This window comes from Cryptomeria japonica, chromosome 1 (assembly GCF_030272615.1).
Source record: "Cryptomeria japonica chromosome 1, Sugi_1.0, whole genome shotgun sequence".
Taxonomy (NCBI): Eukaryota; Viridiplantae; Streptophyta; class Pinopsida; order Cupressales; family Cupressaceae; genus Cryptomeria; species Cryptomeria japonica.
This window is the reverse complement of record NC_081405.1, coordinates 42,503,018-42,516,611: the sequence shown is the minus strand read 5'-3', so window position 1 is coordinate 42,516,611 and position 13,594 is coordinate 42,503,018. Positions and strand designations below refer to the sequence as shown.

Genomic DNA, 13,594 nt, shown 5'->3' with positions numbered 1-13,594 from the left:
GCCAAGTATCCAATAAATCTAACACCTGGATCATTGACAGTGGGTCTTCAAGACACATCACTGGGTATAGAGAATTATTGGATTCCATGTTAGAAGAAACTGATGAAGAAGTAACCATTGGTGATGACTCTGCACATCCAGTGAAAGGCATCGGTACCTGCACCATTAAGCTGAAGACAGGCATGTCTCTCCAACTCACTGGAGTCCTATTCGTTCCTGGCATCAAGAGGAACTTAATCTACATATCTGCACTTGAAGACTATGGGTACAGAATAAACTTCATGAATGGTAAAGTTCTAGTATGGCCACAAAACTCTTCCATCAAGAAGGCTATAACCCTAGGACATAGAAAAGGCTATTTGTACAAGGTATGTACTGAATCTAACCTAAACCTACTTCATGAGATTGCAGATTCTAATGAAATTTGGCATACAAGATTAGGTCATTTAAACTTTTGTGCTTTATGTTCAATGGAAAAATTAGTATTTGGTTTGCCTAAGTTAAAACAATACCATTCTGGTACATGCAAGGGGTGTGCCCTAGGCAAAAATACTAAGAGTTCCTTTCAGAATAGTTCTAGGAAAACGAGCAATGTTTTGAAACTAGTTCATTCTGACCTATGTGGGCCAATGTTTGTACCATCATTAGGAGGGTTCCTTTATTATCTAATATTCATTGATGACTTCTCCAGGAAGACCTGGATCTACTTCCTTAAACGTAAAGAATCTGAAGAGATTCTCAAGAGATTTAAGGAATTCAAATCCCTCTCTGAAAACTCTTCCGGAAAGAAAATAGAAGTCCTAAGAACTGATAATGGGAGGGAATATACCTCAAGACATCTTTAGGGAATTTTGTAAACAAGCTAGGATTAAAAGGGAGTTCATTGTTTCTCACAACCCCCAACAAAATGGGGTTGCTGAAAGGAAAAATAGAACCATTGTAGAAGCGGCCAAAGCCATGCTCCTTGATGTTACCCCTATATTTTTGCTCGTACCTAAAGCCTCATAATCAACTAAAAATAAGATATTGTTAATGTTTTAATGCTGAAGTTTTTATGGCCAAACTCCATGTCGGCTGATAGATTTTAATTGTTTTATTTTTGCTTACCCATATACCCAAACAATTAAATCTCAAGTCTTATGTCTCCTATGCAAAAATGATTTCTGGGTTATGCTCTAATAGGCCCATTTATTCTACAGTTAAAATTTCATAAGAAACGGAGCTCTCAGTAAAAAGTTATGCAGGTTTTTCTATGGCAGCCCAAAAGAACAATTGTCATTGAGCTTGAACCTTGAACCTTGAACCTTTTCAAAGTTCAAAGTTTGGGTTCAAGTTCAAAGTTCGAATTCAACTAGAGCGGGCTTTGTAATTTTTGGTCATTGAACTTGAACTATTGAACCTTCTTTGGTTCAGGTTCAAGGTTAACGTGCAGGAAAATGGAATGGAAAAAAAAAAATCAATGAATTATACTGTGGGTACAGTTTGTGTTTTTGAACCATTTGCTTGAACCTCGCAGGTTCAAGGTTCAAGGTTCGCAAGTTCAAAATTTGTAGGTTTAGAGTGTGGATATTTTTTTTTTAAAATGATCATTGAGCTGAGAGTAAAAGTGTTTGGATGACTTTTGAGATAGCCACACTAACACATACAAAGTCCAATTTTCATGTTACAAAGGAAGATTCAGCTTTTTGAAAGATGGATTTAATTATTAATTCATATGTTGATAACAAAGGATAGCAGTTGATAACATTTTCAAAGAATTGGTTCAGCAGCACACAGTATTATAAAAATCTAAAGAGTTACAATCCTCCTCTATTATAAAGAGAGCTTTGTCATAAAATAAAGCTCATTCTTTCAAATGACAGCTCAAAGTCGTGATCCATGTTCAAGTTTTGGCATGTATATTGTTTATAGTTTTCAATGCAACCTGTAACCACGGATTTTCTGAGACAAAAAAATCAGTCTCGGTGTGGGGGGCATAACTATTGACTTAACCGTTGGATTGCGCTGAACTTTTGATATGTTTTAGAAAACCTAGTTTTCGAAATTCTCACCGAAGCGATTGGAAAAATGTTATTCCGTTCAAAAGTTATTAATCTCTGAGTATGGGTCTATACAAATTTCTGAGAAAAATATTATTATGAGAAACTCGCGGTGGAGACTTTGTTTTGAAATGGAGATCCAGATAATAAACTTACCCTGGAGATATAAAAAAATATGTCCACCTGTCAACACATAATTAGATGTGTTTAATTTAAATTATCTTCAAACATTTTTCAAAAGGGAATCGAGGATAAAAGATTTGAAGCAAAAAAAAAGAAGAATTGTCGGGAAGAAGATAAAAGATAAAGGAAAAGATTAATTAATAATCTTTTCAAGAATCAGTTATTGATAACTAAAAGTCTCAGAGGCTATATATATGTAATTAAAGAAAAGGGCAAGGGTTCTTTTTTTGGTTGGATCTTTATGCTGTAAAAAGAAGGGGGCAGCATTGTTTTTTGGACTGTACAGTTTTGTTTTTCAGAAGGGTTGAATCTGTGAGCTCACATTTTGGCATTGATAGAATGAAGAAGATTTTGTTGATCTGTGTATTTGTCAATATTTTCTTTTGATTACAATGAGCTATGTCTCTTTTGTAATTTCCTTTCATTGCCTTTTCTGTTACATCAAACTATGTATATGCATTTGATTCTGAAACTTTGATTTCAAAGATAATTTGTATTTGGAAAGAAATCTGTTGTTAACCCTTTGTCTAGGTATTCTGATCCCCCTTGTCCTTTGAGACATGAGAGAGACTCGATCAGCATCCAGAGCATTTTGATCTATTGGAAAGGGTATTTTTGTGGGTGTGGATAATTAAACTGTGTTTTACTTACCTTCATTCACTTCATTATAAATCTGTTATTCACATCTACTTTCATGGTTATGGGTAGATGTTAGTATCCCTTTATTGCTTTCTGGTTAAAAGCATATTCAGAAAATATATATTTTTATCCAACAAAGGGAGTTGTACTTTCATATCAAAATTCAGAGAGTGCACCATTGCAAGTGACTCAATTGTTGGTTCTTGTTTTGTCTTTCAATTTGGGCATTTGGGAGTCATTTTTAAAAGGTATTTAAGAAGGACAAATCTGTTTACCAACACTTGATCAGAACTTAGAAACTCACCTTTGGGCAGAAGCCTCCAACACTATTGTTTACATACAAAATAGATGTCCTCATTCCCACATTGAAGACAAGACCCCTGAAGAAGTCTTCACCGGGATAAAGCCAGATATCATCCACTTTAGAATATTTGGCTGCCCTGTTTACTTTCACATACCTAAAGAGAAAAGGACAAAACTAGAACCCTCTGGAAGAAAAGGAATCTTTGTTGGATATAGTGAAACCTCTAAAGCTTACAGAATTTTTGTACCTGGACATAGCAATATTGAACTTAGTAGAGATGTTATATTTGAAGAAGACATAGCCTTCAAAAGGGCTAAATACTCTATCGAGTCTGAAATCTATGCTCCATCTTCAGACCTAGAAGAGGATCCCACTCCTGAGATTCAGAGGGAGTGTTCAGAAGAAAATGAAGTATAGATTCCTCCTCAAGAAATCCCTAAGAAAATACCTCTATGGGCTCACAAAACAATGGAGGATGCAAGGGACTTTTCAGCTCCTTCGAGGACATTTAGAGAAAGTAAGAGGCCCCTAAGATTTTCTAGCTATGTAGCCCTTATGAATGATCTCTCCAAATCAGAACCCTCTAGTGTACCAGAAGCTCTTAAACATCAAGTTTGGAAAGATGCAATGTCTGAAGAATATACATCCATACTTAACAATGATGTGTGGGAAATTGTTCCTAAGCCAAAAAGGGAAATTTGTTGTTTCATCCAAGTGGTTGTTCAAAATCAAACATGGATTTTCTAGCTATGTAGCCCTTATGAATGACCTCTCCAAATCAGATCCCTTATGAATGATCGTTAATGTACTTGGTCAATACTAGACCTGATATCTGTTATCTAGTAAATGCCTTGAGCCAGTTCATGTGTGAACCTAAGGAGATACATCTTATGGCTGTGAAACATATTATGAGATACCTTCAAGGTACTCTTAACTATGGACTCAAGTATGAGAAATTTGATTTGGATCTTCATGGGTTCACTGATTCAGATTGGGCTGGAAGTGTGACTGACAGGAAAAGAACCTTAGGATGCTGCTTCAGTTTGGGTTCAGCCATGATATCTTGGATTAGCAGGAAACAGTCTTCAATAGCTCAGAGTTCTACAGAGGCCGAATATATCGCAGCTTCCATGGCTGCACAAGAAGTTGTATGGCTTAGAAAACTATTTGTGGGATTATTCAATGAGCCACTGAAGCCTACTATAATTCATTGTGATAACCAGAGTTGTATAAAACTCTCCGTGAACCCTATATTTCATGATAGATCCAAACACAAAGAGATTCCTTACCACTATGTGAGATATGGTGGATAGGAATGTGATTCAGTTGCAGTATATCAGTACAGGAGACCAGACAACAGACATACTGACCAAGCCTCTATCCAGAGTAAAAGTTGAACACTTCAGGAAAGGACTTGCTATGATTGAATTGTAATTTGCTTTATAATCTGTACTAATATATAAGATGTTTAATGTGTAAATTTCTTTTGTCGTGTTATGACTTTATGGGCTCCTCCCCCTGTGTCCATTTCTAAGAGGTGACGATTTTTTTGATAATGAACACTTGTACTGAACATTACAAAGTGACGATCTTGTAATGTTGATATCATGTTGACTTGATATCATCTTGACTCATGGATGTGCCATGATATGTTATGGTAGACATTATGTGACGTAATGTCAGTGCACATACCATAACCTGGATATAAGAGAATTCAATATTCTCAAATTATTTTATATCCAAGGTATCGCGTGTTATGCGATACTAATATCACGTGCTAAGTGATATCTCTATATCATGAGATGATGTGATATATTTATGTATCACGTGTTATGTGATACATCATGTCACGCGCATATGTGACTTGATCTTTTGTATTACGAGGTCATGTAATACATTCTATTATGAGAAATGTGATGCTATATAATTAGATGATTATTTCAATGTTTACACAGATCTCCATTTATCTTCCCTAGCTAAGAGGGAGTGTTGAAACAATAGCTTCGGTAAGATAAATGATTGAATGAGAGATAAATGAAGTCTCTCATTCAATCATCTATCCTATCGATAAATCTACATGCTATGGTAGACATCATAATCATCTTTATAAGCATTTCTATCATCGATCGAGATATGATCATATTTGCTATGCAGTGATTTCATTTATATGATGTGATTGTAATCGGTTTTGCATATCTATTCTAGTTGTCATATGACAACACTAATCTCGATCGTATTTGCTATGCAGTGATTTCATTTATATGATGTGATTGTAATCGGTTCTGCATATCTATTCTAGTTGTCATATGACAACACTAATTAGTGTTGTCATATGATAACTACAATAGTTATCGTATTAACATATTTTTGCTCTTATACCGATCCATAATCGGGTTGCATTTACCATCGATTACCATGAAATAGCATTAAGAATAAACCGATTAGTGGTCAGTTAATGATAACTAAAATTGCATTAGAAACTAACAGATTCATTATCGGTTACAATGATAATCAAACCGCATTAAATCACAAACCGATTGGCATCGATTATCATTTGTTATGTATCGGCATTTATATTAACCGATAGTTATCGGTTTGCATTATGAAGACGCACCACCCTTGTTCAAGACATGTCTTGATCGGACATGTCATGAGACATGTCCGGTCAAGGCATGCCTTGATCTTACAAGGCAATGCCTATATATATGTGCTGTGAAGAATGCTGGAGAAATATCGAAATCAAAAATATTATCTACAGCCACCTGCAAACAAAGAAGTTTCAGTTCATAATCAGAAATAACTAGAGAGCATACATTAATAGCATTGAATATTGTCTAAGGAATTAAAAGAAAGACAAAATCCTTAACATTCCACTTTTGAACATAAATTTCAATACTTTTACAAAGTGGAAACAATTCATTATAACATCTTCCATTCTTCATGGTTGGTGCGAATTGTTCGATTTTGAAATTGTGAAGTCTTACAACTTGTAAGACAATTTCGTCACTGGAGTAAAAAATCAGATCAGCGCATGACAGTAGTTAGAAGCACACAAATGATGTTGTTTCTACCAAAACTATAGTCATGACACCTACCTTCCTAACAACCCAAGACAAGCTATGTTAGATACCATTCTCACTATTTAAAATAAATACAAATAGAGGAAACCCCAAATAGATGATTGTACATCTTCAATAATCAATATTAGTCTTGCACTTCACAAAATCAGCCAGCCTATAGGTGACCCTTACGAGAACCTCAAAATGATAGTTTATGTGGATCTCATCATCCAAACCACCTTTATTAGGCCCATTCAGCCTAATCAATCTCTAAAACATGCGACTCAAACCTCTCAATATACCAATTTCTTCTTGAACGTCAACAATATGCCTTTAGACCATGACTTATTGGATCAAGAGGATCTCATGCTGCTTATGGAGCTAGTTTCAAAGAGAAATTCCTAATAAAAAGAGCCATGGTGGACAAAGGATCAGCCCTTAACATCATTATCACTAAACTTTTAAAATAGGATTGGTCAAAGCTCTCTCAAGACCTTGGCATACCAAAATTGGTGTCAACAGTACAACTGCTCTCCTTTTACATTATGCTCTCTATCATATTAGGACCTAAGATTCTGGCAGCTAAATTTCACATTTTAGATAGAATCCTTTCTTGCAATATGCTTCGAGATTAGCCTTGGATACATTAGATGCAAGCCATCCCCTCAACCCTCTTTCAATAAAAAAAAATTATGCAATGAAAAAATATCCATTTAGTCAAAATCAACAAAACCCATATCATTACCATGAAGAAACAGGTTAATAACCATCGAGACCAACTCTCGAACTGTCCAACCAAGTATAGGAAGTGCATTACATTGAAGTCATTTAGGTCAAAATCTCACATTAAAATTACATCTTCCAACATCAAACATGCTAAAATAGTTAAGATTATGAAAGATAAGGAATAGTAGCCTTTATCTAATAAGCCTGGTTATCAAGAAAAACATGAGAAACTCACTAGGCATCATCAAGTTCATGGCGCTAATGAACAGATTAAGCCAGCCTTCTTAGGCAAACGAACTTATTAACTGTGTACATCCATCTGCAAACATGTTGATATCATCTTATCAAGTTATCAACAGCCTCCACAATACAACTTATGTAGAAGACTAGTTAAAACTTAAAAGAGATGCGGCTACCTTTCTAGGAAAAGCATGGTATGCCTGGAAATAATTTATACAGATAAATATCTAATCTTGATATGCTTGATCTTAATTTCATGTCATGTCTCCAGTATTGTTCTGCATAGCACACACTTGTGCCTCCCTCTAAGTCTTGCGATATCAATTTGATGTTGCAAATTGCCCGTGCCCTTCTTACCATGACATACAATTTTTCAGACGTAAAGCTTAAATTCGTATTTTCATTTTCTAAGCAGAGCTATGCAACTAATTGACGCTCTGTCCTCAAAATTTGTTAAATTTATAGGCTTGCTGACAAATTCCATCAAAACGACTATGCCTTGCAGATTCCACTTCTGGATTTTTTTCATTTTAATATACACGTGTTTCTGTTTATTAAGCATGCATGATATGCGAATTACTTTCAATTTATGCCTTGAAGGCATGGGAATCATCAGTATCTATTTTAAGTAAGTAATCATTAGCCTAGGCAAAGAAGAATGTATTAAATACTAATGTGAGCAAACAAAATGCCATTGACAATGAGAATTTCAAGTTTGGATTCATATAAATAAGCAAAATATCAAAACAAATGTGTTCAATTATTACGATCGAAATAGTGATGTTAACATCACCTTTGCAGGTGCCAATCTACTCGTGCAGGTATATCTTTGAAAGTCTCAGTGTAGCCTTTGCTAAAATACTTAATGATGACAAATCAGAAAAGCATGGCCCTTGAAACTCAAGCACATGTATGTTGTACCATCATAAAAAGTAAAGCTACGAAGGCCATTTTCTACTCTACTGGCTAGTCAAAATTAACTCTTATAATAAACATAGTTTCTTAAGTGCTCACCTAGCCTGTCAAGCGAGACACCAATTTGAAGTGTGAGACATTCGCATATGATCTAGGCCGTAAATTTCTACCAAAACGCACCACTACAGGAGCACAGAGGAGTAAATGATCTTCGGTTCTGTGTCAAACAGTTTTAGTGCATGCATAAGATCACTCAAACCGAAACAACAGCACAAATAAAAATAAATCTAAAATGGATATGTACAAAACCCTTGCGGAACTAAATCAAAACAAGTTACAGCTAAGGAAAGCTATATTTAAAGCCAGACACGTAGCCATAGAAGGCCAAGGTGAATTAAAAAATCGTTACAGCGCAGCCAATTATTATGCACAAAACCTAGTTTATTTATACTGGCATCTTAAGCATGGGCGTACAACTATTTCTTTCGTTTGGAAAACATATTCAATTAAGTGTTTGTATGAATTAGGTTAACATAATTAAAATCTTGCAGTTCACGCTTGCAGTAAAAGGTTAAAAATAAAAAGCAGGGGATCTTTTGATTACAGGAAATCTTTTGAATTAAATTTGTGAAAAAATTGAAGTGCAAGAAAAGAATTGACAGAGAGGATTAGAATTGCCTGGCACTTGTGCTCCCCAACTGGTCTCCTGTTAACTAAATTGAATTGAATTGTTTCAAAGAGATTTAATAAGTTGGAGATTTGAACTGCGACCAAAGCGAAACATGATAAAAAGGCGATCAGAACATGCGTTACAGTCAGTTTGTATCTTTCTTTATAATTAATGTAACAAAAGTTATGAACTTGAATTTAATTACTTCCCGACTAAATCTTTTAAATATAAAAAGGACAAAATTATTTTCTTCTTTATTATCGACCCTTACCTTGTGACTTTCAAGAGGACAAAAGCTTAGATCGTTACTTGCAAATTGAAAAGTTTTTTATTGGTTATGATGTTTTTTAAAGTGAAGTGTTTTGTTAAGTTTTTTTCTTGAGACCTTTTTAATTTGAATTGAGATCTAGTCTTCAATTCTTTGCTTTTGTTGAGATAACTTAAATTTTAGATCAAATTGTTAGGGTGGTTTTTAAATTCAAAATTAGATATAATTTTATATTAATCAGATTTTAGTTCATTATTATTTGTTAATTTGTGTATAAAATTTTTAAATGTAATGGAAAGGTGGTGTATAAAAAGGAGAAAGTTATAATTTATAAAACATTTGGATAAAAAAATATTTGTAAGCATTAGTTGTATATCATTTTTAAATATCTAGATCAATCATTGCATCAACATTCAAATATGCAAAATGTTTATAAATTTGTATTGCACTTGTATTTACATTACACATTGTGTGTCTTCATTCTTGTTCAAAGATTTGTTGAATAGGGTATGAGTACAATCAAGATATGTTGTAGATTCTCTCACTTGAGTGCAGGTCTTACAAGTCAAATATACATAAACAAATAGATTTCCAAAGTGTAGGGACACAAAAAGTTCATGGCCATGAATTAAAGGGTCAAGGTTATGCATAAATTTAAAGCCACAAATTTGAAGATTAGGAAATCTAATCAATTTAGACCCCAAATATAGGACAATTCATGTTTCGACCAATCAAAAACATACCAAAATAGATATCAAATTATAGAATCAAACGGCAAAGTGTGTGTTTCAATATATCATTCTTCATCATACACTAAGTTAAGAGCATTAATATCTTTCTTTGCCAATTTTAACATATTTTGAATACTTGTCTCGATTTGACTCTTTTATCTATGTTAATTTTAATATTGACTTCCTTAATTAATATATTAGCCTAAACATTTAATATATGAAGTGTTTTATTTCCTCTATATAAATTAGCAAACCTAGTCTCTTGAACATAGTTCTCATTAGGGTTTTATGTTCTAATTTTACATTAGATCTATTTTTCTTATTTTATTATGTTTCTTATTAGATTTAAAACTTATCTTATCTTGTATTGTATTTTCATTGCTTTATCTTTGTGATTGTATGTCAAAGTATTGACCTATAGTCTACATTCTACTAAGAAAAAGAAATCTGAGACCCAATCCTATAATGGTGTCAAATCAAATTGAGCAAGCTATAATTAAGGATCTAAACATTGCTACTAATTTTGAGGAAGATTTTTACCATGATACTCATTTTGCACATGTGGATAGGCAAGACATGGCCCTTACTACACAAATGTTTGCTTCAAATCTTTATTAATTTGACAAAAATAGTTGTAGACCCTAAAATATTGCATATGCTCATTCATATACCGTCGTACCTAACAAACATTCATTTATTATAATAATTCATCTTGAATCAGTTAACCCACTTTATCAAAATTATATTGATTAAATAATCTTTATATAATTAAGTCAATCTTTGAAAGAGAAAAATAGCTACTGATTGGACCTAAGGTCCTAGGCAAGGCCGGAGGTTTTCTCCTCTTCGCTCTTTCCTACCAATGCCCGCACTGAGCGGAGATTGTAATTTTATTTATCAAATAAAATATGGCTTCGGCCTTTTACTGAGCAAAAAAAAAAAATCTCTAAAAGAAAAAAAAAATCACTTAACAAATCAAACTCAACCAATTAAATCTTTGCTCAAAACAATTAAATAAATCAATTAACATAAATGAGTCAAGTAACTAATAATAATTGCCACGCCTTCACATCCACTACGTATTTAATAGATAAACTTTTGATATCAGATCAAATCCTAATGATCCATCTATCTCATCAAAATCCCACAAATAGAAATCAAATCCCTCGTTTCAAAAAACTCATTATCTTGATTTGATTCCATAAATAGAAATCAAAACCCTCATTTCAAAAAACTCATTATCTTGATTTGATCCCATAAATAGAAATCAAATCCCTCATTCCAAAAAACTTGTTATCTTGATTTGAACAAGTAGATGCTAACTGAATGAGCAAAAGACATTCAAGTATCAAAAGAAAACAACATATTCTTTTATGCTTTGTCAAATGTTTACAAGAAATTAATATAATAACTTTAATATTATTTTTAATTCTTATTTTTATTATAATTCTTGTATTAATATTTGGCATGCTCAACGAAACGATCCTTCATCTCAACTTTTTTGTAACAATTATTATTATCATTTAATTTTAAATAGTTTTCTATTATGGATTTGTTAGTTATTATTTATTTTATTGAAATATTTCTTGAGCATGTTTTTTTTTACGAGGTGTTGGATTGTAGTCCAAAAAAAAAAAGTGTTTGTATGTTTACAACACACGAATACAAGTAAACAACATTAATGCTCTGAGTTATTTCGATAAAAAAAAATTAGGTTTTAAATTGATTGATTAATAACTATGGTCTACCAATTTGAATGTTTTAAAGCTTGTTAAGGATTTTATTTTTTTTCTTATGCTTTGTTGGGTATTCTGTAATTAGGTATCTCGTTGTTAATATAATTTGGTTATATTAGAATGAATGTAAAATTTTGTTCACTAGATCTATTCAAAATTCTATGGATACAACTTTGCAATGGTTTAGTATGCATGAATGTAAAATTAATGAATATTACATTACATGTTGGTGCTAAGATTAATTAATATTCAATAAAATTATTTTAGGACGATGATGAAAATTTTATTGTAGCCTAGGAAACACATGCATCCAAAGATGTGTGGTTGATAGATTTGGATTCATCTTTTCACATGACCTCGCATAGGGGTTGGTTTGCAAAGTATAAAGAGTTTGACAATGGGAAGGTGTACTTGGGTGATGATCCTCATCCTAGGATCATTGCTTGTGGAAGAGTCTTGATTTGATTCCCTAAAGGATTAGTCAAGAGGACCAATGGTGTTTTATATATCCTTGGTTTCGCACAAAATCTCTTATCTATAAGAAAATTTAATCATGTCGGTGTGTAGGTTGTTTTCTCGATTGGATGATGCGAGATGACTAGAGGAGTTATGGAATGGGTGAATGATTTTCATATTGGAACTTTTTTCAAGTTGTATGCATGCACAATATGATGAAATAGTTATTTTGTTACTACCAAGTATTCATCCTCGCCATTGGTTGCATCATCTTCTGATGGTCATTCTTTTTGGTACCTAAGGATGCCAATACTTTGTAAATGAAACTTCCTGCTAAGAAGACACTATTGTGTTACCAAACACTTGTTCATATTGGTGAAACGGGTATTAGAGCCTTGAAAAATAAATACCTTATTAATGGGCTTGATGATTGTAATTTTGAGTTTGATTTGGGAAGTTGAACTTGGTACATTTTGATATTTTTATCTTGTTAATGTTCCTTGAATCTCTAAATCTATTTAGTTTGTATCATTCATTGATGAATATAATAGAAGGACATGAGTCTATTTCCTCGAGAACAAATATGAAGTATTTAGTCAATATAAAGAGTTTAAAGATTTTTTTTTAATTCAAACTGATAAAAAATTTAAGTGTTTGAATATTGACAATGGTAGTGAGTTTTGTGCCACATATTTCGATAAGTTATATTAAGAACATTAGATTGAGAGGTATAAAAAAATCCATATAGCCCTCAAAATGGAGTTGCAAAGAGGATAAACATAACATTTGTGGAGAGGGCTAGGAGTATGCTAAGTGGAGATAGTCTAGGAAAAGGTTTTAGGTTGAAGTTGTTGCCACTTTTGGCTATCTTGTTAACATATCTCCTTCATTAGCTCTTGCTGAGAAGACACCTATGAAGGTGTGGTCAATAAAAAATCCCTCATTGAGACATCTTCAAGTATTTGGTTGTAAGGAATATGCACATATGCCAGGAGAAAGAGAACAAGAGTTGGGGAACAAGGTAGTGAAGTGTATCTTCAATCATTATGATAATGTTGTGAATGGGTACAAACTTTGGGACGAAGTGGCAAATTAATTCTTCTATTGAAGGAGTATTGTTGTCAAAGAAATGATGCCTTCTCCTATTTTTTTGTAGCAAAATAAAGAAGATAATAGAAATGATTTGGTGCATCTTCCTCTTACCCCTAACAAAGAGGAATCAAAAATACTATTTGGACCTAATAGTGAGGAGAGTTCGAGAAGCTCTAAAAATTAAAAAGAAAAAGAGGAACCTCAACCTCAACCAATGAGGAGGTCCACACATGTTAGGTGGAAACCTAAAAGGTTTGGTTATTCATTACAAGATTATAGCTACATTTTTGCTTTGATTGCTAACAATAATGAGTCTCAAACTATGAAGGACACTAAGGGTATGAAAGATGCAGATTTTTGGAAAGTGGTAATGGAAGAAGAGATAATCATATTAAAGAAAAATAATGAATGGGATATGGTACCTTTACCTGGAGGATGTAAACTTGTTGGATGCAAATGGGTATTCAAAAAGAAATTTGGTTTACATGCAACGTTGAGAAGTATAAAGCAAGGTTGGTTGTGAAGGGGTATTCTCA

General features: G+C 33.2%; 1 protein-coding gene across 7 annotated transcripts in view; it reads right to left on the bottom strand.

The window, feature by feature from the left end:
- LOC131027394 (uncharacterized) overlaps window positions 1-8,951 on the bottom strand; it is a 186,795-nt gene extending 177,844 nt beyond the window's left edge. For 2 of the 7 annotated variants that reach the window (XM_059220423.1, XM_059220393.1), the window contains exons 1-3: window positions 8,444-8,466; window positions 8,205-8,322; window positions 7,186-7,269 (exon numbers count right to left, since the gene is read on the bottom strand). In XM_059220423.1, coding sequence (XP_059076406.1) covers window positions 7,186-7,204 — 19 coding nt within the window. In that variant the 5' untranslated portion in view covers window positions 7,205-7,269; window positions 8,205-8,322; window positions 8,444-8,466. Of the gene's footprint in view, window positions 1-7,185; window positions 7,270-8,204; window positions 8,323-8,443; window positions 8,544-8,783 lie in introns of those variants that run through there. The other 5 variants (XM_057957436.2, XM_059220288.1, XM_059220316.1 and 2 more) reach the window with 5 other exon arrangements.
- Between the last annotated feature and the right edge of the window lie 4,643 nt (window positions 8,952-13,594).